Source organism: Excalfactoria chinensis, chromosome 3, assembly GCF_039878825.1.
Source record: "Excalfactoria chinensis isolate bCotChi1 chromosome 3, bCotChi1.hap2, whole genome shotgun sequence".
In the NCBI taxonomy this organism is placed as follows: domain Eukaryota; kingdom Metazoa; phylum Chordata; class Aves; order Galliformes; family Phasianidae; genus Excalfactoria; species Excalfactoria chinensis.
This window is the reverse complement of record NC_092827.1, coordinates 1,301,528-1,325,539: the sequence shown is the minus strand read 5'-3', so window position 1 is coordinate 1,325,539 and position 24,012 is coordinate 1,301,528. Positions and strand designations below refer to the sequence as shown.

The window sequence follows — 24,012 nt, the reverse complement described above, 5'->3', positions numbered from 1 at the left end:
CTGAGTTGCTTGTGTTAGACCAGGGACAGCAGCATGCTGCAGCATGCACCAGTCTGCAGCTGTGCAAATCAGCCTGCTGAATGCAGCAAGCACCGTATGTAGCTGCTTCTAGAACACCAACTGAAATAGCCCAAGCTATGGGCATACAGGGTGCACTGTGCCTTCAGTTCATGCGATAGAAGCTACAAGTCAGCATATGGGGTGGAGGAGCTGAGATTCCTTCTGTCACAAACCCCAGCGTGGCCGCAGTCTGCTGTGCTTTATGCAAATTGATTGCATCCTTGGGGCGACTGGCAAGCTGCCACTGTGAGCCTCCATTGGGTCTGTGTCCCTCCTAATAGAGTATTCCTTTAACTTTTTTTTTCCCTTTGCTATTTAGTTGTCCTGCTGGCAAGACTTGTTCGGCTTCGTTTTTTGGTGTTTGTTTTTTTCCTTTAGAATTGTGACTCTTAGGGACTGAGAGGAAAAATGGTTTCAGAGGCTCTTAAGGCCAAAATCTGGTCTCAATTACACTGGTGTCCATAAGGGTGTAACTCCACTGCATTCACTGATTGAACTGGGAAATCTAGATCAAGCCCTGGGCTTTCAAATGCTCAGAAGAAATAGAGGAGAGGAGGAGGTTGCATTTTGTTGTTGTTGTTTTGCTGGGGTTGGGTTTACAACAATAGCATGTTTACTCATGCAGAAAGTCATCTTGGTTTTGTTAAGATCATAACCAAAGATATTTGCTTTGGGTGTTTACCACAGATAGCTCCAGACAGCTTGTTTTTTAGTATCAGCAGTAGCACTAATTCAATGGGCAGCAGCCAGCACGGGAACCAACAACTGGATTTAAATAAGTGTTTTTGGAAGGTGTGTGCATGCATGTGATGTTATAGGCTGTGTGCTGTGAGCCCATGGTCATGCTCTGAGTACCAGAGCTCAGCTTGGGAAATGGAAATCTGATCTTTTTCTATAGTAAATCTGTACGCTTCATAATGTATGCTCTGGGCAGCCTGCTCTAGTAGGTGGCCACCCTGCACATAGCAGGGGGGTTGATACTAGGTGATCATTATGGTCCTTTTCAACCCATGCCATTCTATGATTCTGTGATTCTATTATATGATATATTCCAGCACCAAAGGAACAGATAGCTGCTCCAGCAGAACAACTTTCCAGCTTTCTCTTCTCTCTTTTGACACTCTTCCATTGAAAGAAGTGAACTGACATTGCTGGATGATGAGTGGGAGAAATGGGCCACGAGGGGTTGCTCAGTGAAACTGACAGACAAAAGCATTTGCAAGACCACGTTTTCCTGCCTCACTGAGGCTCACCTGGCACTGCCATTGGGAAGGGGATGTCACTGGGTTACTTTGGTCCTTACCCACTTACTCGTTTCTACTCATCTGCACCCAGGTGACTTTGCATACGCATGGAAATGCCCCGTCCTTAACGAGTATTGTGAAAGCCGCACTTTTCTTCACACCCACACAGACTTAATGAGAATGTTTACAGAAGGAGGGCTGTTCTTAGCAATCACTCCAAAATTTTCAAGTGCAAAGTCAAATTCAGAGCGGCCCTCTGCCTCTGTTGCTGCTGTTTAAGGCTGTGCCAGCCTGGCTGCAGGCCTCTGGCACTGGGAGTTGGGTGGGCTTTCTCCCGAGCCATTCAGCGTACTTCTGTATTCACATTTTCCCTTGTTTTCTAGGGATTCCTCCAGGCAGGAATTCGTGTTTGCTCTGCCTCAGAGCTCTGGGGTTTCTCATATATTCGGGGCCTTCAGCGATTAGAAAGATACACTTTGGCTGCCAGAGCATGCGGTGCTTCATGTGACAGCCCAGAGCCTCTGGCTCTCACACGCAGTGGGTGCCTGCCAGCCTAACAAGCATGCATGGCCTTCCACTCTCTGCAAACAAAAGAGATGGTCTCCATCTGCATGAAGGCAAGGAAAACGTCTTGCAAATCCGCTTGCACTGTCTGCCCCACTGGTGTGTGCTCAGTGGTCATGCCATCCCTTCAGCATTGGAGGAGGTGACCTTACTGTGGACATCATTCTGTTCCCTTCTGGCATCCTCTTGGATTTGCCTTGGAAGGGGAAGTTCTGAAAGCAGGCACCCCTAAAGGGTGGGTTTGGGCTGTGTGGGGTGGCTGTTGGCTGCATTCTACTGCAGGCACTTGGCAATATGACTGAGCAGTGACCGTGACCCTTTGGGCGAGCAGACCTTGTATGAATTCTGCTCCTCACATGTCCAGACAGAGGCTGGTTTTATGGCATTTATTCCAGGATCTGGTAAAACTAGTATCTTGGGTTTCCGCTTTCCCAGCAGGCCCGAGATAATCCTTGAAGCCCCGGGGCACATTCCCCACCTGGCCTCAGCCATGGCCTTGGCCCTGCCTCAGTGTGGAGAAATCACATTGACCTCCAGCCTGGCCTGCTGCGGCCTTTCTTCAGTCAGTGAGCTCTGATGCATCTTCTGTTCAATTTGGTTGAGGATTTTCCTCCAAATTATTTCCTGTTCTATGAGAAAACACAGTACGGGCTGATTTTTCTACAGTCTAGCTTGAGAGACGCTCAGGTTCACACTTGAACATCTGGGTTGAAAGCTTCTAGCCAAGAGAAGCACCCCATTTTGTGAATGAGATGCTCAGGGAACAAATGGTCATTCTTTTACTTACAGGGCAGCAGCAGTTGTGTCACAGCACGGTGTCTTCACAGCCTGTCCTCTTTCTTTTTCTCTAGAACACTTTGCAATTTAACATCTCACAGTTTGGGGTTCACGAAGAGATGAAAGCAAGTATAAATTAGAACATAAATCTGCTTTGCTGTAGATGGGATGAGCTATAGGGGGGTGTAAAAATTAAGCTAAACGTCTTGAGAATATCTGAAATGCTGTGGCATCAGCAGATGGTTCATCCAGCCCCATACTCTGCCTCTGACATTGCCACATGAAATACCGTTATAAAGACTGTGTGAGTCCATTCATTTTTTGCTGTTGATCCTCCTTGTGTTCACGGAGGCATTTGTACTTGTTGAATTAAGGATGTTAGGTGGAAAGCCAAACCTACTGTGGGTGTTCAGAGTGGGGTGGGTACCAGAGTCGGTCAGAATCTTTTCATGCCATGACGGCTACACCAGTGAAGTGGCATCAGCCTCTACAAGGCAGCTCCTCTCCTGAGGTTTTCATCATCTTAAACCAAATTCCTGTAAAAACATCTTCTGCTGTGATTTTTCTCAGTCTTTACCTGCTCTGTAGTTTCCTTCCAGCACTGGGGCTGACCCTGTTTTGGATTCAGAAACACGGGTTGAAAAGCTCTTGGAGTTTGAAGGAGCGTAGGTCTGAGATTGTGCTCCTGACACATCATTAATTTTAAGATTGTTTTCCCAGCAAGCGCAGGCTTTCCGTTCCCAGTTGAAGATCATTTACCATTGACTGAATGGTGAATTATAGTAGTGGAATGAGGCAGAGAAGTATGTCGATATCAGATATAACAACGAGCAGTCAGTCAAATTTGAACCTGCGCCAATCTATACAACCCTAGCCCTGAAATTGTTAAAACAAAGAAGTTCATTACATTTAATGATCAAGTGTCCTTCGGATTTCTGAGGAGTTTATATTAACCATTTACATCACTCAGCTCTAATATAAATGGCAAACTCAGGGAAAATCCTCTTAAAATTAAATTGGAACTTGTTTTTTGGAGGGTTTCTTTTTTAATCTATATAGTTATTTTCCTTCAAGGAAGTATCTGCTTTCCAGACATCTCTTCAAACAAATCATGTCTGAAAGCAAAAATAAATAAGGCATAGCTAAAACTACAAGCTCTTGCTGTGTGGAAGAGTAGGGAAAGGAGTTAAAAAAGAGGGGAAAAAAAGAGCTGAATTTCCTGACAAAGTGCCTTTGCTTATGCCATGTGGCTATCACATTTCTGTCTGCAAAGCAGTGCTGTAGGACAGTGCTCAGATGTAGCAGGTTCTCCAAACAGAGTGGACCTGGTGTGTTTTACTGAAGGTAGTGGGGAGAATTCGGATGCTTTCTGCGGACCAGTTTGGAGGCAGTTATCTGTTTATCAGGCAGTGCCCACAAAAACGTTGGGGGTTAAAAGCACTTATCAGCATAAAGAAACAAAAATAGTAATTGACTGTTGAAGAATTCGGTGCTATCTTTATCACCACGTGCTAAGTGAGAACAAACAGCTTCTGAATCCCAGCACAGCTGAGTAAGACTAGCCCTCCCTCTTTCTCACTTGGTGCAGTCCACCAGACCTTCAGCAAAAAATAAACAGTATTTATCCTTAAAATAATTTCCTTCATTGTGTGCTCTAACGAGTACATGTGAATGCATCATTAGCTCCCGCTAGTTATCCCAATCCATCTGACTTCATGTTGTTCTAATTGAGGTGACGGTAGGTAACTGGGCCAGCATCCAAGTGTGACATTTTTAGACAGATGCTAATAAGATTAATGACATTTTCCTTCTTGGAGAGCATTTTCAGCACTAAAACCACTTTTTTGTCATGTTTGAACTGGATAACAACTTGACAGGCATGCCAAGTGCTGACTTTAGAGTCTCCTTGCCTTTTACATGCACTTCCCAAGCTCGGCTGCATCATCCCCTATGTCTCTTATTTACTGTCAGCTTGTCTATCCACATCCCCAAGGACTGGCGAGTCCCAGTGTAAGGTGTCAGAGCTGGGTGATAGACATCAGGAGCTTACAGAACAGCTGCTTAATCTTCAGCTCTGCTCACTGTCCCATTCATTTCCCCCAAATATTTAGGAGGAAGTTTTTCACCCCAGAGGGTGGTGACGCACTGAACAGGTTGCCCAAGGAGGCTGTGGATGCCCCATCCCTGCAGGCATTCAAGGCCAGGCTGGATGTGGCTCTGGGCAGCCTGGGCTGCTGGTTGGTGACCCTGCACACAGCAGGGGGTTGGAGCTGGATGAGCACTGTGGGCCTTTGCAACACAGGCCATTCTGTGATTGTATGATTGTCACCAGGAGGGAAACTCACAGAGCAAGGCTTAAAGACATTGAGTCTGGAGGAGCAAGTTGTATTTAGTTGTGTTCTCCTTCCTTGTGACACTGATGTGTGTATGTTCAGTAGCCCCATCTCTTTCGGTTAGACTGCTGGTGCCTTGCAATTTCTCTCCCTTACCTTTTGATACCCTTTTCTTTTTTCCAGACCCCAGGCAGGCGCAGTCATCCCCGCCGTGGTCCTATGATCAGTCATACCCGTCCTATTTGAGCCAGATGACCTCGCCGTCCATTCACTCCACAACTCCCCTGTCCTCCACCCGAGGCACAGGACTTCCAGCCATCACCGACGTGCCACGACGCCTCTCAGGTAGTGTCCACATTTCTCCTAAAACAATTACACTGACAGGTACAGAAGCTGCCTGAATGGCTGCAGACAATCCCTAGTAAGAAGAGCAAGGCTTGGCTGGTGATAACAGAGTTGCTGCCTGGTGGGTGGGGGTCAGAAAGAGCTGCTGCATTGCTCAGAGCATGAACGGTTTGAATGTCACTAGGTCCATTCCAGTTCAGAATATTTTTTTTTCCTGTGAACCTGGTTCTGTGATCAAATTCTCTCTCTTCTGCTCCCTGCTCCCCCTTACCCCCCCAGGAGGATGTTTTGCTTACATGTTGCAACATCACTGTGATATTCTTTATATTTTGGTGTTTTCATTTTGCGTGGTGTGTGATGTTAGATAGATGCCTTTTATTTCTTCAGTAGTGAAGGTGAAGGTTCATTCTGCCTTTTTAATCCAGTAGCTCAAGAAAGCCTGTTTCCTTAGTTAATGAGTACTTCAGATGCTTATCAGAAACTAGCTGAGTCACTTTAGGGTAAAGATTGGACAAATTGTGCTTTGGAACGATGCAGGAGAGAGGAAACTTGTTTAGGAACACAGACAAGACAGCAGCTACAAACTGAGACTTTTTTTTTAATCAAACAAATGTACATTTACATACTGTGCAATTCACCTGTATGGTCTCAGCGATAAAAGCATCTGTGTGAAGTAATCTGATTGCCCCGAAGTAAGATAGAGCCCGTAATGGCACACAGTCACCATGTGTATCTTGCCAAGAATGAGGAACCTTAGGCGAGGGTGGCTCAGCGTAAAAGCTCCAACCTTGCAAGTGTGGAAATATGAGCAGCGTATGCCAAAAAGCACGTGTAACGTGAAGTCTTTATGATTCATTAATGAAAACTAAAGAATCAGCCTTATGACATTACTGTTTTTTTGCATGTTTGCAAGATACTATTACAATCTTGGATGCTGCTGCCATACACCTGTTTGACTTGCAGCCAGGTGAATTTCTTGCTGTCGTGTTTCCCCATCCACCACGCTCGTAGCGCTGATAATGCTGAGCACTGCACTGCACTGCATCCCTGACAAGCTGAACTCCAGCCAGCAGGCATGTAGGATTTGATTAGCTTCGACTCCTCGATTTCTTTCATCTCAGAAGGGGGAAGCTTTGTTTCTCAAACAAATGGCTGCAAAGCCCTCTGTGGTCCCTAGCGTGCTCTGCCTCTTTGGAGATGCCAGCCGCCTCCGTGTGGGCCGAGGGGTGCAGGGTGTTGGGGCAGGTTCCCATGGGCTCCCTGTGCAATGCGCTGACTTGGTGTAAAAAACTAGATTGGCTTGATGCTGAGGAAATGCTTTGCTTGGCCAGAAACAGGTTCCCTTTGGAGTCTCCTGATGGTCTGTGTTGTTGAATCGGTTGTTTTTGCAATTGTGCCCTCAGCAACACCTCGGGGAGAGGCTCGGCTGGGAGCACAGCGGCTGTTCCGCGCACTTGCCCTGCAGCCTTTGCTTGTCTGGGTGCATTCAGACGTGAGCGCCTGGCATGTGGGTGCAAGCAGGATGGCTGAAGGCCTGGCTGTGTACATTATGTGGCCGCGTGCTGAACTCTTCCTTTGCATTCGGTAGTTGGTTGCCACCGCTCTTCTTGCTTGTCATCTTCTGAGGGCTCAAACCAGCATCTCTGTAACGCTCCCACCCTGTCACAGCACAGGGATCTTGCTGCCAGGTAGATTTAGAATGGAGAAAGGTGGGCTTTCATCTTCCACGTAAGTGCTAGAGGTTGTCTGCAGTGTTTGCTGATGTTCAGAATCACATAACGATACTGCTGGGTGAAGGAGGAGACCTGACTCCCAAGCACCAACTATGCTGCAGCCCCTACTGGGAATGCTGCAGCTCTCCAGAGTTTCTGCCTCACACAGGGAGGCAGAATCTGGCCCCTTTTGTCTTTAAAGCAGAGAGAAAATGCAGATTTAAAGCTTTCTGTTACAGCAGCCGATTGATCTTTTGCACTTAGAGAGACAAACCGCCGCTCAGCTACTTGACACATCTTTCAGAAAGAGCAGAGCTTTGAAGAGGAGAAACGACGACTAAAAAACTCTTAAAAATATTAGAAAATGTCAGGCATCTCCAGCGCATAAGGGAGAAATTAGCATTTTACAAGGCCTTGAATAAAAACAAACTCTGCTTCCCAGTATGGTGGCAGAAACCTGATTATCAAGGCTGTTAAAAATATACAAGGTAATTTTAATGAATGCCATATTTACTGCCTGGTTCTTAACATCATGCAGGAGGAAAAATGGGTGAAACTTCCCCCTCCGGCCTTGAATGTCACACCTTATAGGCACAGGGCTGACTACCTGCCACAGCTTCACATCACTCAGTCTTTCTACAAACCTCTGTGGCTTTGGACAGACCTCTGCTTGGGCTGCTGTCATGTTGAAAATGGACCATTTGAAAAGCAAAGGCGTCTTTCAACTCAGTGGTGGCATGGCCAGTGGCAGCCCACAGGAGCTATTTTTGATGATACTCCTAAGGCTGGAAATGCATGCTGACCAAAATGCTCACACTCCTCACCATCGTAGAGGGGCGCAGCTCTTGGTGCTGAGGATGCCAGTGCTTGAACCAGAGTTCATGCTGAGCATCAGAAGAGTTTGGGAGCTGTAGGAAAGGGTGTGGGTGAGGGATTGACAGAGCAGCACAAGCGTTTCTCCATCTCATGGAAGAGGTGAAAAGGGCAGCAAGCTGATTCCTTGAGTTACTTATGACAGGCTGGTGTAATGTGGCTGAACTGGTCATGCCAGTGTCTAGACGCACACCTGATTGCTTTGCACAGCTGAAATGTCTGCCTGCATGCTGCAGACACGTGCAGATGAGCACCCATGACAGCGTAGGTGTCAGACTTGAAATATTCATCTTTTATTCTCCAAATGGGGACTGGTACTTCATCTGCAATGTCCAACAATTAATCAGTGATACTTTGCTTATAGTGGAGTAATATGCAACAGCAGTAGCTGAATAGCAAAAAAAGAGCCCACCCAAAGACTGGCTGGAAAAAACCATGCAGCTCTTGGACTAATGATCTCCCTGGTGCATGTGTCTCATGTTCGTATAAAGAATAAATAAAATAAGCTCATGGGGCCATACAATTGACTTACCTCATTGCACCGACTCAATCATAAAAAGAGCGTGTTTCCCCATATTTTATTAAACTACCTGTCTGCTCCGACTTCCCTAAAAGGCAGTGAAAGTTGGTGGCCTAGCAGATTAATATTCTTAATTAAGTAATATTGTAGTGGAAACCATGGGAATATATGAACATGGCCATTCTAAAGAGAGTTTTGCCTGAGGGATGTGGTCTGATTGCATGATTCATGGTGAAGGCACTCAGTCTTTGTAACCAAACTGCATGTGGGAAGAGGAACGTAAGTGCCTATTATGTAATTAATATATATGATTCATATAAATACACATCAGAGTCATTTTACATAAAGCTTCAGGACTGATCCAACAAGTCCTTGGCACATACAAGGTTCAGAGCAAGGAGTACGGGCTGGGTTGCTCTTGGAGTCAAAAGAGGTTGCTCCACAGTAGCAGAAGGAGGTATGGATTTCCTCTGGTTTTAGATGTCCACGGGGTAGTCATTTGTAGCTGAGAGAGTCGCCCGGTGCTGGCTTTCAAGTCAGTGGGGACAAAACAGCATTTGGAGGACTCAGTTAACTCGACCAGTCTGCGGATGAGCTGTGGTCTTTGGCAGTGCTTTGGATGAGCTTGCTTCTGTCCATGGGTTCCACAGTGTATGTAGCTGAACAGTTCAGGTACAGGCACGTCTAATCAGATAGTCTGTATTTGGTGAGGCAGATCCCAAAGAGATGATTAAATGGTTCAATAAACATACTCGTATCACAGCTTAATTATACTTCAGACCTGGTTTAAGCCAGCCAGAATCTGCCTCACCCTTACCTCTATCCACTCAATGCTCTTCAGGCTTGAGCTTTTTGTGTTGAGAATATTCTTGAGAATGGAGACAGGGAAACGTCTACGCAGTTCCTGGATCTGCTCATTCTTCTGCCTAAATGCCTTGCTTTGTGCTTCACCTTTGAAAGAGCTGAAGGGTCAAAAGCAAAAGCTGCTGGAAGACTTGCCTGGTAACCTTAATACTGGCTGTGAAAGAGCCTATTCTGTGCAACAGTGCTTGACAAATGCCTATCTGGCGAAAGCAAGAAAAGTAGAGGTGATGCTGAATAGCAGTACAAATCACCAGACCTACCTTTTCCAGCCACAGGCTGACCCTCTTCACAGATATTTGTGTATGTGGGGCACATTGCTGCAACTGGCACAAGCCAGGGATGCTGCAGTGGTGTCCCCATGCTCTCCCCACCCACTGGAGTCCTTGCAGTGAGCAGGGTGAACTCTCCTATCTTTGTACTTATTGTGCCATTGAATAGAGATGCGCTGAGATAAATGAGAGACACCCTGGGCTCAGCCTGAAAAAGTCTGCAGACCCAGTGCACTGAGCTGAACCAGCTGTAAAGGAATCTCCATACCAAGAAATGAAACAGGGGCAAGGCTGCTGCACAGCAGTATGGCTTACTTGTTGGCGGGGCTGCTTTAGGGATTGGCCAGCGAGCTGCCAGCAGGTCCCAGCCGTGCCTTGGGAATGAGCACAGAGCTGAACCCATTCCTAACAGGCAGCACCCCAGTTGTGGATGCTAAAAGGATTTAATATCGCAGCTGTGGCCAGGCCATAATGGACCGAGAGATAGAGAACAGACCAAACCCTGGGCTGTTTGCGTTCTTCAGTGTTGCCAAAATTTGCCATCAATTCGTCTCGCCCGGTAGATATCACGGCATCATTTTGGACTATCCCAGACTTTAATCAGATACTGAATTTAAGACACGTTACAGTTCTTCCAACTTGCTGAGGGTTGGCAAGGATAAATCTAACTCTGCACATTCTGCCTGTGCTTTAATCAGTGACAGTACTGCTCTTTTACACAATTTAATTTTCGTTCTTGTAAGCCTACATATCTTAAACCTAAATAGAACACATCTTGGGGAAGCCGCTATGGCTGAACCTTTGGGTTGAGTGTTGTACTTTAATAAGGAAGTGGCTCACATTGATGTGCTGGTTTTCCTTGAGGTCCTCTGCTGCTTGTCGTCTTAGGTTTCTAAGCCTGCCTTGCAATTGCCTTGGACTTTGTTCAATGTCTTGTGCACACATTGCACACACAAACTTTAAAATAAGGATTTCCTCCCCTCCTCCCCTCCTTTTTTCTTTTTTTATTCATTTGGATTTGCTCTTTGAAGGATATTACTTGGAAGAAAGTGTTCTGTCTTCCTTGAGGGAGCTCAGCTTCACAACCACTAACTGAATAAAACCTGCGGTTCTGTGAAGTAGCTGCTCCTGAATCCCTTAATTCCTGCTAACTTCCTAGGATGTACTCAGCGCATTTCAAGCCGTGTTCTTAACAAGAGAGTACATTAGAGCTGTCCTTAGGATACAATCCTCTTCCTCTTCACATGCACTGAGAAGCAGAGAAGTAGCTAATACCGTGGCCATTGCCAGCAAGGCACTTGTGTCAGCAGTGCCTGAAATGAATGGGCAGTTCACGCTTCAGCAATATTGTCTCAGGCTCTTGGCAAACCCAAGAAGCCAGCTCCATTTCTGGTGCACTCTCTCCACTCTTCTGTTTTTCTTGGTGACTATAAGAATTTTCACTCTCTCTTCTTTTTTTAATGGAAGCTGAGAGACTCAAGTCTCCGTCATCCTACTTCTCAATGCGAGTCGCAGCAAAGTAGAGAACTTGGGAGAGCCTGGGAGGGAGGTTCTGTTCTCTTCAGAAACAGCTCACTCATTTTGCTCCCCCACCTCAACTCATCTCCTCCATTCCTCTCTGTTTTTTTTCTTTCCATGCTCAGTGGCACTATTTATTCTGTTTACCACAGGTTTTCCATTTTTAGCCTCCTGCCCGCTCGGTGCCTCCTGGGAATCTCAGCACCTTGGCACTTGTGTGTGGGGTTTCGGTCGCGCCGTCTCTCCTGGGTACAGTCCCTCATTGGAGCAGTTGTCCAGAAGATACGTTGCACGATCCCCACCTCAAGGATGAGGGCCAAATTCCTCTGGTGTGGGTGGCCTCAAATTAGGCACCTCTACCCATATTTAGGTGGCAAAACAAGCGGGCTGATTTTCAGACAGCTGAATGTTATAATGGGCGTCTTTAAGCCCTTTTCAGTTGCTTGAGACTGCTGTCAGGAGAGGAAATAAACAGCAAAAAGGAAGGCAGAGGAAAAGAGTTTTGTTCCCGAAATAAGGGATTTAAAAAATACCAAAGAGAAACAAGTGGAATGTTTTTAAACAGAATGAATTTGTTGCTGATACAGGCAGGAAATAGCACACTCGAATATATGTGGATGTATAGATATATTTTTATCTGAGCCTTTTTTTTTTTTGCAATGTGTTTTATATTTAGGACACATATCAAGATTTGCATCTGTTTCCAGAACTTGCTGCTAACAGTTAGTAATGATGCCAAAACATACTTTGGTTCCAGCTTGAGACCAAATGATATTCAGGGCTTTTTTTTATTACTAATTTAGGGTCTGATATTAATTAAGGAAATTTTCCATAAGTGCCAGGCCTTTTCTGAAGAACTCATTAAAATTATATTAACTTAAACCGGAATCGCAGTCTGAGCATGTTTTGTAATGATTATTCTTACTGACTCTGCTGGGTTTTGTAAACAGAATGCTAATTGTTAATGGGGCAATCAGGCTCTTGATTCCAGACTTTCAAAGGGCCAGATCCTGACTCATTACCTATGTGGGCTCTCCCGGTAAGGTCAATGAACGCCCAACAGAAGGCTGTGAGGTTGAGCTCTCTGCTCCATCACTATGCAAAAGCATTTGATGTTTCCTTCATTCTCACAGTGCAATCGCTGCTGGTTTCTGACCTTGGGGGATGTGTGGGTTTTCTGACTGCATGTGCACCTCTCCCACCTCTATTAATAAGCACCGTATTTAAAGAACTACTGAGGCCATGCCGAGCATCTCTTGTCTCTCCCATCTCCCAGGACCATCTCCATCCGCTACAGTTAGAATCAAATAGACTACTAATGTTTTCTTCCTCCAAGTCACCCGCAGCCCCCAGGCCCCATCCTACAAAGCACTGAGTGGCAAAAGGATGCTGCGCGTGGCTCAATCACACACTGGGATTTCATGGATGGGGCCAGTGGGGGTGATCGATGCCATTCCGTGTGTGCATGCAGAGAGGAAATCCGACTCCAGACATGAAATTCTGGTACATGTGGGAAATTAGATAGGATGACGGGGATCACTTCTTTTGCCCTTAATTCCCTGTGGCATCGAGTCTTTGTTGCATTGAATTTTGTTCAATTAATTGCACAAGTGGAATTTTTGAAATGGTTCCATGAAATGCGGGTGGAGAAGAATTTGGTCCCTCTGTCTGTGACTGCGGTGGGTACAGGAGAGGCAGAAACAGTGCAGCTTAAAAGCCTCGTTTTTGCAAAACCGACACTAAAATGCTCAGTGGAAGAAGTGAAGGTGGCTGATGGTAGACATCGCTGTAGCTGCCTTGTCGTTGGTTAACGAGTGTTGTGCCAGACTGGTTGTGAGATTACAAAGAGCAGTGATACTGGCGATACTTGGCTGTACTGGTGACAAGGAGAAGGTGAGACATTCCGGCTTTCTCTGGCTGTTCAAAAAAGCGTGGGCAGCGATGAGGAGGAAGATGAATGAGATAAATGGGAGGTGCACGCCTTCACGTGGCTCATAGAGGATGTTATTAAAGGAGAAGGAACTAATCCATATGCATAAAGGGAGGGTATTTGGGGACGCTAATCTGCAAATCTCTTCATCTTTACTTTCAGACTGACTCAAAAACAGAGAGGGAAGGGATCAAAGCAGGTGATGCCTGGGGCAGGCTCTCTCTTGTGGGCAGTGGAGGGTCCCAACAAGCACCAGTGGCTCGAAGCAGGCACCCACATGCGCCCAGCAAGCAATTTGTTGCTCCACACTGATGCTGAGGGTGATGGATGTGGTGCTTCAGCATCGCAGGAGGGCTGCACACAGCTGTGTCCTCTTGGCAGGCTTTTGGGCATAGCGAGTATACTTAGCAATGGCGATGGCATAAAGTTCAGGATACACTGTTTTGCTATAAGGAGCTTTGCACACAGGAATAAATTAATGGGCTATTAATGAAGTGAAGCCTGTGTGATCATCTGGTTTGCACCTCGCTATAAGATTTCCTCAAATTAGCTCTCATTTGAACCAAGAGTTACCTTTTGGGGGAAAAAAAATGAAAAAAACACCCAACAACAACAAACAACAAAACACAAGAAACAACAAAACACAAGAAACAACAAAACCTCGGTTGGTCTTCATTTAAAGATTTCCAGGGAAGCAAAATCCACCGCAACCTTTGGTTGCAGATGTTAATTAAGCTCACTTTAGAAATGTGGGTCTCATTACTAGTCTGAATTTGTCTGACTTTAGTTTCCACTCATTTGAACTTGCTGCAACTTCATCTGATGGTCTGCAGCGCTGGCTTTCAGCTCTGTGCCTCGAGTGGGTTCCCTCGGGTTCTTCTGCGGCAGCGATGGATGCAGGGAGGAGCTGGCTGAGCACGGGCTTTCTGCAGCGGTCTTGGGGATGTTGGGTGTTGCTGGGGACAGAGCTGATGTGACTTGTGCGTAGGCTGGGGGTGCACAGCACAGAAGCATTCTGGTGATGTTGGTTTGCTGTAGGTTCACTACAATATGTCTAACAGGGGAAGTTCCCTTCCCCCATCAGCCCAACCTGTGATGCACTGTCTGCTGAAGAAGAGCTGGTTTTGCCTATTCCATTGGCAGTTTTAAAAGAAAAGAGTGGAAAGTGTGCCAAACCCCTTGGATTACTCCAACCAAAGCCCTTGTTGAATGAAGAAGCTTAATTCTGTGGAAAGAGCTATTGTGCCCATATCACAAACCATGTGGGTTTTTTGGTGGTGATTTAGAGGAGGAGAGCTGGTGTTCTGCTTCTTCAGCACATCACCTCCAGGCCTTCTGGCCATGTTTTTCCCAAAGGAACATCTCTTTTTTCCAGAGCTGGGAAATGGAAGATGGTATGCATGATTTAGGAGGGGTACCTGCAAAGCCCCTCTTGTTTAGGTAGGATGAAGAGAGCCTACCCATGAGCTCAGAGTTGCTGGTGATACTATGTGAGTGGTTTGCACTCGTTATTTCTAATGGTCAGGAGGGCTGTTGCCGTCTGAACTGTAGATATCTGTGTGGTTTTATGGTCTTTTCCTTCAAACAAACACATTTATTTTGTACATATAGCCTAGAACTGGCAGAACATTATGAAGCAAATGGCATGTCTGCATGGTTTTAGTCTGTGTTACTGCATTGAGCAACGGGCTTGCTTGGGAGGCAGCTCAGGTGTAGGACAAAGTATGAACTGTGCCGTTTTTAGATGTCAAGTGCCTATATTTAATTATGTGCTGAAATTATGCCGTGTGTTGTTGAAGGCTGAATGTGGGGTCAAAGGGGGATTCCCAGAACTGGAACTCAGCCTCCCTGTCACTCCCCTTGGTAAGGTCTTGCTCAAGGTTTTGGTATCACGTACTGTAGTTTGGCTGCTGCCCATGGTGTGCTGCAGTGATGGAGGTAATGGGCCTTTGCTGGAGTCTTTGGTGCCCATCGTACAACAGAATACAAGAGGGAATTGAGGAACCATGAATTGAGCCAGCATGGTAGCAGCTTCACTTGAGCTGAACTTGAGCAAGCTAAGGTCAGAAGGGACTATAAGGGTTTGGTTTGAAGGAAAACAGAGAGATAGCTTTTCAGGGGCAGCATGAAAATAATCCCAAAGCTGTTCATTGCAGCCTGCAGTGGGAGGTGAGCAGTGTTGGTCAGCACTGCCATTGGGAAAGCAGACAAACCCCATCAGGCTGTGTTGGGTGGTCAAAAGTGGTTGCTCAGATCACACTGAATGCAAAGCCAGAATGTATACATCCCCAGGTTGCACGGGGTTCCAAAGCTGGAGGCATTTATCTGGATCTATTGCTGTTGATAGATCTCTGTGAATCTTTTTTATACTATCCTATCTCCTGTAGGTCTGTAGTGTCTCTATTACCTGGTATAGACCATGTGAGGTTATATGATCTGTGCCCCTCTATGGAAAAAAAGGATCAAACATCTGTTGGCTATTGCTGTTAAGCGTAGCCAGCCAGTTATGTGTTTGCTGCCACTCAAAACAAGAATAAAACCCTGTCCTGAAGAAGGAAGAATCCCAGCCAAAAAACTTCATTAAAGTTGAAGTAGATACAGTTAGAAATTAAACCTACAAACAGAGGAGGTCAAAACAAACGTTATACAAGAATACATGAAAAATATTCTTCAGAAGTAACAGGAATTTATGAATGCATTCAAATGTCCCTGTGCTGTTAAGCTAGACTGCTGGCCGTAAAGTGGGAGTCATCAGTGCAGGATGGTTTCTTGCTGATGAACAGACCTACTGCTGCATAGGGGTGGTCAGCGCTGACTAAGGGAATTAACAGTGACCTCAGTGTGAAAAAGCATAAACGTTTGTTATAATCACTGATAGCAAAAGCTGGGATCTGAACGAGGGATTGGAGACTGAAAATGAGACCTTCTGCAAAAGGTGGCTGGTTTACCAAATAGGGAAGGAAGCAAGTGCCTCAAAAATGCCAGGAGGGCTGCCGACCCAAAAGCTGTGCAACTTAAGCCTGAGATGAAATGGCTCATTGGAAGAAGCGTCTCGCACAAGCTCCGCAGAGGAAGTCCCCGGGAGCTGTGATGTGGATCCTGGCAGGTCCAGAGGAGCCACAGAGGAATCCTGGCAGTGGGAAAAAGGCACCTCTCTTCCCCTTTCTTCCCTCTTCCTCTCTCAAATATCTCTCTTGAAAGGGATTTTGTGTTTGTTTTTGTTTTCGTTCTGATTCCTGCTACAAGTCATTCCGTGATTTCTTTTCATGGGTGAAAAGGAGCGCCGAGGTGGGGATCTGAGTACCACCAGAGCCTAATTAAGGAGCCCGATCGTATTAGATTCCAAAATTAGATAGGAAGCTGGTTTAAGGTTCGTCCAAACCCAACCAGTTCCTAGTTTGACCTGCCCAACGTAGGTGGGCCAGACTGGTTTGGAGCTGTTCTGAAGGCTCCCTGCCCATGTAGGAACCCGTTCCAGCTGCCGTGGAGATGCAGCCCAGCGCCTGGGTCTCGGCCTCCGCCTCTCACTGCTCCACTCTGAGCTGCTTTCTCAAGCAGATGAAGACAACCAAAGATGGTACTGCAGGCTTTGTGTCCCTGCTTTTTATTTCAGATACCAGAACTGCATGCAGAAGGTTATTTCAGGCCAAGTTCTCGTCACTTTGTCTTCCACCTTTAGCATGTCTCAGTTAAAGAGCTGGTCGTGGTCAGATGTCTTAGTGGTTTTACCTTTAACCTTCAAAAAGATGTCGTGGTATTTTCCACACTGCATTACTCAGCTTAGTAACATGGACAGTTTGAAGTACCAGGCGTCCATCTTTCAACAGGCAAAACCTAGTCAGGAAAGTCAAGTGATGTGCCTATGGCCACAAAACACATCAGGGCAAGGAGTTAGAAAACAGTGCAGTGCATTTGTCCTTTTAACAGCATTAATGAGTAAGTGGGCTTTATTATCTTCTAAAAAACTGTGTTTCCCCCCTTTTTCCTCCTTCACCCCCTCCTCCTCCCCACTGTGTAATTATCTTGTGCAGAATCTCCACAGTGTATTTCTTTCTTACAAGGCTGATTAGAAGTCACCCGAGTCTCTACAAAAAACAGAACACTTAGAGACTAGTCAAGTTATCCTGACTCAACTACAGGCTGTGCATGAGTTGGATGTTGGTAGCAGCGAATACTTTCAGCCTATGGCAAGCCCAAGGCAGTGAGTTACATGAGTCCTCTCTTACAGAACTGCAGTATCTCACGTTCACCATGAGCTCAGCCCACACGTGGGCTGTTACTGTGGTTTATCTGAGACGTGGTTACCTTGATTTGAAGTTTAGACATCAATAGTGATTCAAGCTGCTCGTGGTGCAGCAGAAGGTGCCGTACAGCAAACAGCCCAGAGCGTGTTTGCAGTGCGAGCTGTTACTGACCAAAGCCTGTCTCTCCTTCTCATCACCCGTTTCCTGGGAAGATAAAAACCATATTCAGACTTCACACCCTGGAGAAGAAGCATGTATTTAGAAGCATTCAAAGTTGGGCTGGTTGAAGCTTCTGCTCAACTTATGAATGGAAACGCTGTGTGGACAAGCTTAGGATGGACAGAGCTTTAGCTTGCAGCAGCTTGTCTTAACTTAGTAAAGAATCTGAATCAGGTCTGGAATAGATGAAAAAACACACAGAGGGTTTTACGCTGCCTTTATGAAATGTGTTTGAGAATCATATGAAGTGATGCAATGCCAAATAGAAGAAGGAATCCACTGCCTTTAGCCTCGATACAGAAAGGTATATAATGTTAAAGGCTGGATGTGGCTCTAGGGCAGCCTGGTCTGGTAGTTAGTTGGTGACCCTACACACAGCAGGAGGGTTGAAACCAGGTTGTGGTTCTTTTCAACCCAAGCCATTCTATGGTTCTATGAGCTAAGCTCCTTTCAGCCTCAGAGCGGCTGCTCTCATGGTCTGGGCACAGCTCCTGCTCCCAATGCCTGCATAGCCCGCAGCTGCTGGCCGGCAGCGAGCATGTCTGCTTGGCCTGCAGAGACCCAGCACATCCCAGGGGGGAGGACAGCCCTGGGGGTGGGCAGGGCTGACAGCTGAGGAGGGAAAAAAGCTCTTCTGGAGGACAGCGTGTTTTGCATGGTTTAGATGAAGGGGTTTCATCTTTTGTCAGTGTCTGTGGGCTGGGGAAATGGCTTTTCTTCCTCTGTGCGCAATATTTAGTTCATGTCAGTAGGGAAAAAAGTCAGCCTATCATCTATGTCTGTGAGTTTGAGGGCTTTATTTTTTGTGTTGCGTAACAATTTGTAGGGTTTGATTTTTTCCCTGGAAAATAACAAAAAAAGCATTTTGAGAACAAGGCCCGAGTAACCAAAATATGTTTGTTTTTGTTTAAGTCGCTCGGCAGAGAAATCTTCTCTTGTCTATTGTTAAGAGAGAGGTCTAAATCAAAGGAAAATTCTACATATTCTAAAATATACAGACACCGCTTTGAAAGCAAAGCCAAGCAAAACTTTCAAAGAGCCCTTCTCCCTGATGCAGAAGTTTCGAGTTAGTGGAGTGAGCAAAGCTCCAGTGGAAAGAACCTCCGGAGCAACAAATGGCAGCGCCGCTGCTGCAGGCGGAAGCGGAGGAGAGCATTGTATGAACAGCACGGCCAGCAGCCAGGGGAGGCTGCAGTCTGCGGGGATTGTGTGTGCCGAGCCTGCCCGGGAAGGTCTCCGCACGCTGCGGCGCGAGGGCCCGATGCTCTCGTGTTGGGTGGTCCCTCCTCCCACAAATAACCCTATTGAAAACAGAGGGACTATTTGTGGAGTCATTTGTTTGTCAGGAAAAGTAGGGTTTGTAGGATACGGCCCCCGTTAGCAGCCAAATTCCTGGCTATTTTCTCGTGACCGAAACGCAGCTAGCTGCCGTAGGGATGCACGTAGCATCTATCCGGTTGCTGTTTGAACTCCTGCCACTTCGTGCTCATTCCCCCCATGCTTCTCACTTCCTTGGCCATCCAGAAATGACCCCAACATCCCACTAGCTGCTGGAGTCCTGGCCCCAAAAGGCCTTTGCTGTCCCATTTGGTACCAATTGCTGGTCACCATCACTGAGCGCATCGCCTGCATCCCTGCTGCAGAGCACACCATGTGGGTGATGCACCTCCCAGCCTGGCACCCAGCACATCACCCCAGACATAAATTCCCCATCTCAGTCAGACCCGAGTACAACCTACCCCATGTTGAGGGACATCCCTCCTGAACATGGAATCATAGACACATGGAATGGCTTGAGTAGGCCTAAGGAACATGAAGCTGCAACCCCTCCGCCACAGGCAGGGCCACCAACCTCTATGTTTAATACCAGCCCAGGCTGCCCAGGGCTCCCTTTTTGAGAGATGTGCTCAACGAACAGCTTATCACTGAGCTGCAGCTTTGGAAATGCTCTTAATTACTCACACATGCTATCAAAGGGCAGGCCCCCTCCCGCCCCACGCACACTCACACACGGTGCCGGGGCAAGCTCGGCGCCCGGAGCCAGCAGGGATTTGGGGATTTGGGGCTTTGGGGAGCTGTGGGGCCATGATGGCAGCGCTGCCGGTCGGGGCAAGGGGAAGCACGTGCAGTAGTTGTATTTTTTGTGGCTCCCTGTTTTGGTAGCCATCAGTCATTAGTGGTTTCTCTTTTTTTTTTCCCTCCCTCACAACCGAAATAAGGACTGAAAGGGTAGATTTGTCCTCCTCCTTCTCTCTCTCTCTCTCTCTCTCTCTCCCTCTTTTTTTTTGGCTAATCTGAGGCATGCTGCCACATCTGAAGCCACTTGGCTCATTATGGATTTCATGGAAACTGATTCCCTGAAAGTGTTTCCATATGTGTGTTCCCAATATATCCCATCCTCTTCTAAATGGGAGTACAAACTCGCACACGAGCTGGAAATGGCTTCAGGATGTGACAGAGAAGTCATATGACTGGAGTGGCACTGTGTGTGGCCCTTTCTGAAAGACACGGTGTCCTGTGTGCTGGCTCCCATCCTACAGTAGATCCAGTTTCAAAGAATATCTTCCTCCCCAGATTCTTAAAAGCTCTTAATCAAGAAGCAGCAAGAAATCCTCTGTCCTTCGTCCTCGGGAGGGAGACTCGTTTTATCTGAACAGGACGTGAAATGAAATTTGGGATAGGGAGGAAAAAGAGGGGCTTGAAGGGTGAAAGTACAGAGGAGTGCCAAGGGCTTCCCTCCCCACCACCCGCCCCTGTACAACGGATCCAATGGTATTTCTGAGTTGCTAGCATGCAGTGGAAAAGTACAATTCATGACAACATTGGAAACAAATATTTATACTGGATACTTAAGGCACATTTTTCTTAATAAAAAAAAAATACAAAATAGAAAGTAATAGAGTAGACTGCTAGCCCCAATGTATATTATCTTCCCATTCACTGGATCTGCACGGGATTCTTGTACTGACGTTCTCCATTGCTGTACGTTCATCACGGATCTCAGCCCTGTGGTTTCACTCCCTTGATGTATGCAGCGCTGCTTAGGTTGCTATCCAAGAAAAGCTCATGTTCCTTCTGATGCATCTGGTCTGGGGCTTGCAAAAACCAGTGGCGGCTGAAATCCGGGAGGCAAGAATGGGAGAGATCTGAATGGTGAACAGTGTGCGCCTACATGCGTGTTTGTGCCATGCAGCGTTGCTGCCGAAGACTTATTTCCAGGAAACATGATTTTCTTTCAGCTCCCAAAATAATACATGGCTGGCCTGAGATTTTATGCATGCGAGGTCTTTCTTTGGAAATTCCACCAGTTCCTTTCTACCTGAAGACAACCCAAGGCTGAAGGCACTGAGAGGTGGTAGCTCCTCACCATGTCAGCCCAGTGGGAATCCAGCAGCCACGGGTCATGCTTCTTGTTAGAAAGGTTTGTGATTCCTGCACAAGGGAAGCTTCACGAGTGGCAGCGTCTATCAACGAGGCAGGACTGACTTGGGCTTTTTCCTTGCTGTTCCCAACAGCCCATGCGGGATGGGCTCTACCCACCATTTCTACTACGTGTTTGTGTTGAGCTGCCTCTTGAGGTGCAGTGTTGGGTGCCTGAAGAGCATCATCTCCTTCCAGCAGCATGCATCCCACCCAGACCAGCTTCTGTGCTGGAGCCCAGGCTGGCACAGCACAGAAACTCACTTTGCTATTAAGCAGTGCAACAGTTTTGTTTGGGAAACATTCTCGTGCTGCTGCCTGCATACTGCTTTAATGGTCGCTGCTAATTACGTTATTTATGGGGTGTTTCTCCAAGCCAAAGGTCTTAGGTTCTGTACTTCAAATTCAGTGAAAACATCTATCTGTGAATTAATGAGTGGAACTGTGGTGCCAAAGCCCTGCTACTCACTTTGCAGAAGGCAGCAGCATGCTGCAGTTGCAGAGGGATGGCCAGAGGAGATGCACCAGAGCTGGGTCCTTGTGTGTGCAGTGTGAGGCTCCGAAGGGGTTAAAGCATTCCCCCCTGGTTTTTGTGAGACTGCTGTGCTTAATAATCTGCTGTTTAAATGGTCCCAGCTAGGCCTTGAAGTTAACACCTTGTTGAGGTGAGGGAAGGGGGTGGGGTGGGGGGCAGTTCACACCTCTCCTGCCGCTATTGTTTGTAGGGAGACCTGCTGGCTGCTGCGAGGTGGAAAAAAAACGGGGGGTGGGGAGGAATGGAAGATAAACTGTTTCCAGCAGCACCATCGTGTCTTCACTAAATGCTGGTGGGACAAGGGACAAGAGAGCAGAACAAAACCTCCGAGCTCTGAGGTGAAATTGGGAAATCACAGCACTTACATTGCCTGTGCAACATGAAATCAGCCTCATTCTGCTCGTGCATTATATTGCAGATTTTAATTACAGGATCACATGATGCTTTTCCCACGGGATTCCTGTCTCTTTCAGTGCTTGAGCTGGACAGTGTGAACTTAATGAGCAGCTCCTCAATATTTTGTTTTCTTCGTTCTTGTTTGCATTTCCCCAGGCCTTGCTTATTGCAGAGCACTGAATTTTTCACTGAAGGAGGAATTCTGAATTTCTTGATGGGCTCTGCCCTCAGGTTTCTGTACTTGTCTACATTGCAGCACAGTGATCCCAAGAATGAAGGCACATGTAATGTCACTCACTGCTCTTTGTGGGTTTGGGAGATAAATAGACAGCATCTCTATTGTACAGCTCTGATGAGTGTCCAGAGGAGATCTGTGTTCCCCTGTGTTGTGATACATATGGAGGTCTATCCTTCCCAGCTTTCACCTCCTGCACACGGTTTGTTTGTCTCCAGTTTTGTTTATGGCTTCTCAGAACTTCTCAGAACAAAAGTAAACCTTGCAGAGCAGCACCTCCCCAGTCTGTTCTGTGCAGTACCACCCCACACCCTTCGGTGGGTGGCTCTGACATGGGCTGTGTCACTCACCAACTGGGCCTTGGTGGGACAGAGGATGGGGTGAGATGTCCCACTGTGCCACTGGTGTTCATTGGCTCTTCTGAAAGCGAAGCTCAGCAGTCCTGAACTTTATCCCAGTCTGTGGGCAAGTGTCAGTGTAGTGGCACAGCCTCTTCTGCCCGTTTGTAGGCAGAACGTTTGTGATTTGTTCATATTTGGCTGGGTTTGCACGGCAGTGTCTCTGACACAAAAGCCACTCTGATTCCAGAGTTCAAATCCTTACTTCAAAGTGTGGATCTGCTACAGCCTTTCAAAGGAAAGCTGCTCAGAGTTTCAGATTAGTAAAACAATATATTTTTTCTTCCCAGCAAAAGAGTTTCAGCTGAAATTTTAAAAACAAATAAATGCATAAATCACAGTTTTGCCCGAGCCAGATGCCCAGCACGGACACTGAGCCAGAACATTGAGCAAAGCTGCATGAAGCTGAAAGATGACTCCTCGTGTGCAGTGTGTCTCATCCAGGTGGGATGAGCAGCTGTAGGCAGTCCAGTCTGCACACACCATTCAAGGGTGTAGGTGCTAGAGGTAAAGGCATTTAGCTGCATGGAGCTGCACTGCCTTGGGGCAGGCTCTTCACTGACTTGCAATACCACAGCATCTGGTTGGGTAGGCATTTCTCTATCAGACATATGCCATGAGCCAGGGGTCCTTCTGCTCTTTTGTAATGCCTTTATAGCATAAAGAGGCAAAGCAAACTGTGCACATAGCCAAGTGCAGTATATGCAGGTTACAGAGTTATCCTATTGCTCTTTCAAGTCAGTGGCAGCTTGCTGTGCCAACAAGGAGTTAATCTATCCGCAGTTCATTATGGTCTTTAATAATTGGAAGTGATTGGTCAAAGGGCTGTAAACCTGGCAGAAATTTGTTGCTGTGTTTTCTGACGACCACAAGCGTGGCTTATTCATTGAGAGATAAAGGTGAATGAATGGGCACTGGCTGGCATCTGTAGAAGTGACCGCTGCAGCCATCTGCTCTGAGCAGAGGAGCTGCAAAGCTGCAGCAGGTAACATCGGATTTCAAATGCAAACGCAAAGCCGTTTCAGCCGGCTGCTGGCAAATTCCCAAAGGGAGGTTTTTAATGAGGCTTCTGCATCAAAATAAGTGAAACCACATGGAATTTTAATTGTTCTTATTCTAAATCTGAAACATGCTGGCAAAGTATTCTCCAACCTAGTATCTTACTCTACATATTGGCACATTAGTGTTACAACGCTTCTGTCCTAAGCCTGTGTCCCTCAGAAAATGCATTGCAGCCTGTGAATCACAGAATGGCCTGGGTTGAAAAGGCTCATCTGGTTCCAACCCCCTGCTGTGTGCAGGTCATGAACCAGCAGCCCAGGCTGCCCAGAGCCACATCCAGCCTGGCCTTGAATGCCTGCAGGGATGGGGCATCCACAGCCTCCTTGGGCAACCTGTTCCAGTGCGTCACCACCCTCCTAGTGAGGTTACCCTCTAACGTAAAGGTTTTGTTTGGAAAAGATCTAGTTTGGTTTGGTGCTGGTGAACAGTGAGTGGTACAGGGGTGAGAAGATCTGTCCCTGTGCTCGTTGCTGTGTCTCTCCTGGCAGCAAGGA

The 24,012-nt window shown here is 46.8% G+C and overlaps 1 protein-coding gene across 5 annotated transcripts in view; it reads left to right on the top strand.

Moving 5' to 3' along the window:
• Positions 1 to 24,012, top strand: part of RUNX2 (RUNX family transcription factor 2) — a 201,910-nt gene that overhangs the window by 109,192 nt on the left and 68,706 nt on the right. For 3 of the 5 annotated variants that reach the window (XM_072332918.1, XM_072332919.1, XM_072332920.1), the window contains one exon: positions 5,162 to 5,323. The exons of the other annotated variants lie outside the window; for them this stretch is intronic. In XM_072332918.1, coding sequence (XP_072189019.1) covers positions 5,162 to 5,323 — 162 coding nt within the window. The remainder of the gene's footprint in view (positions 1 to 5,161; positions 5,324 to 24,012) is intronic. 5 annotated transcript variants of the gene reach the window in all.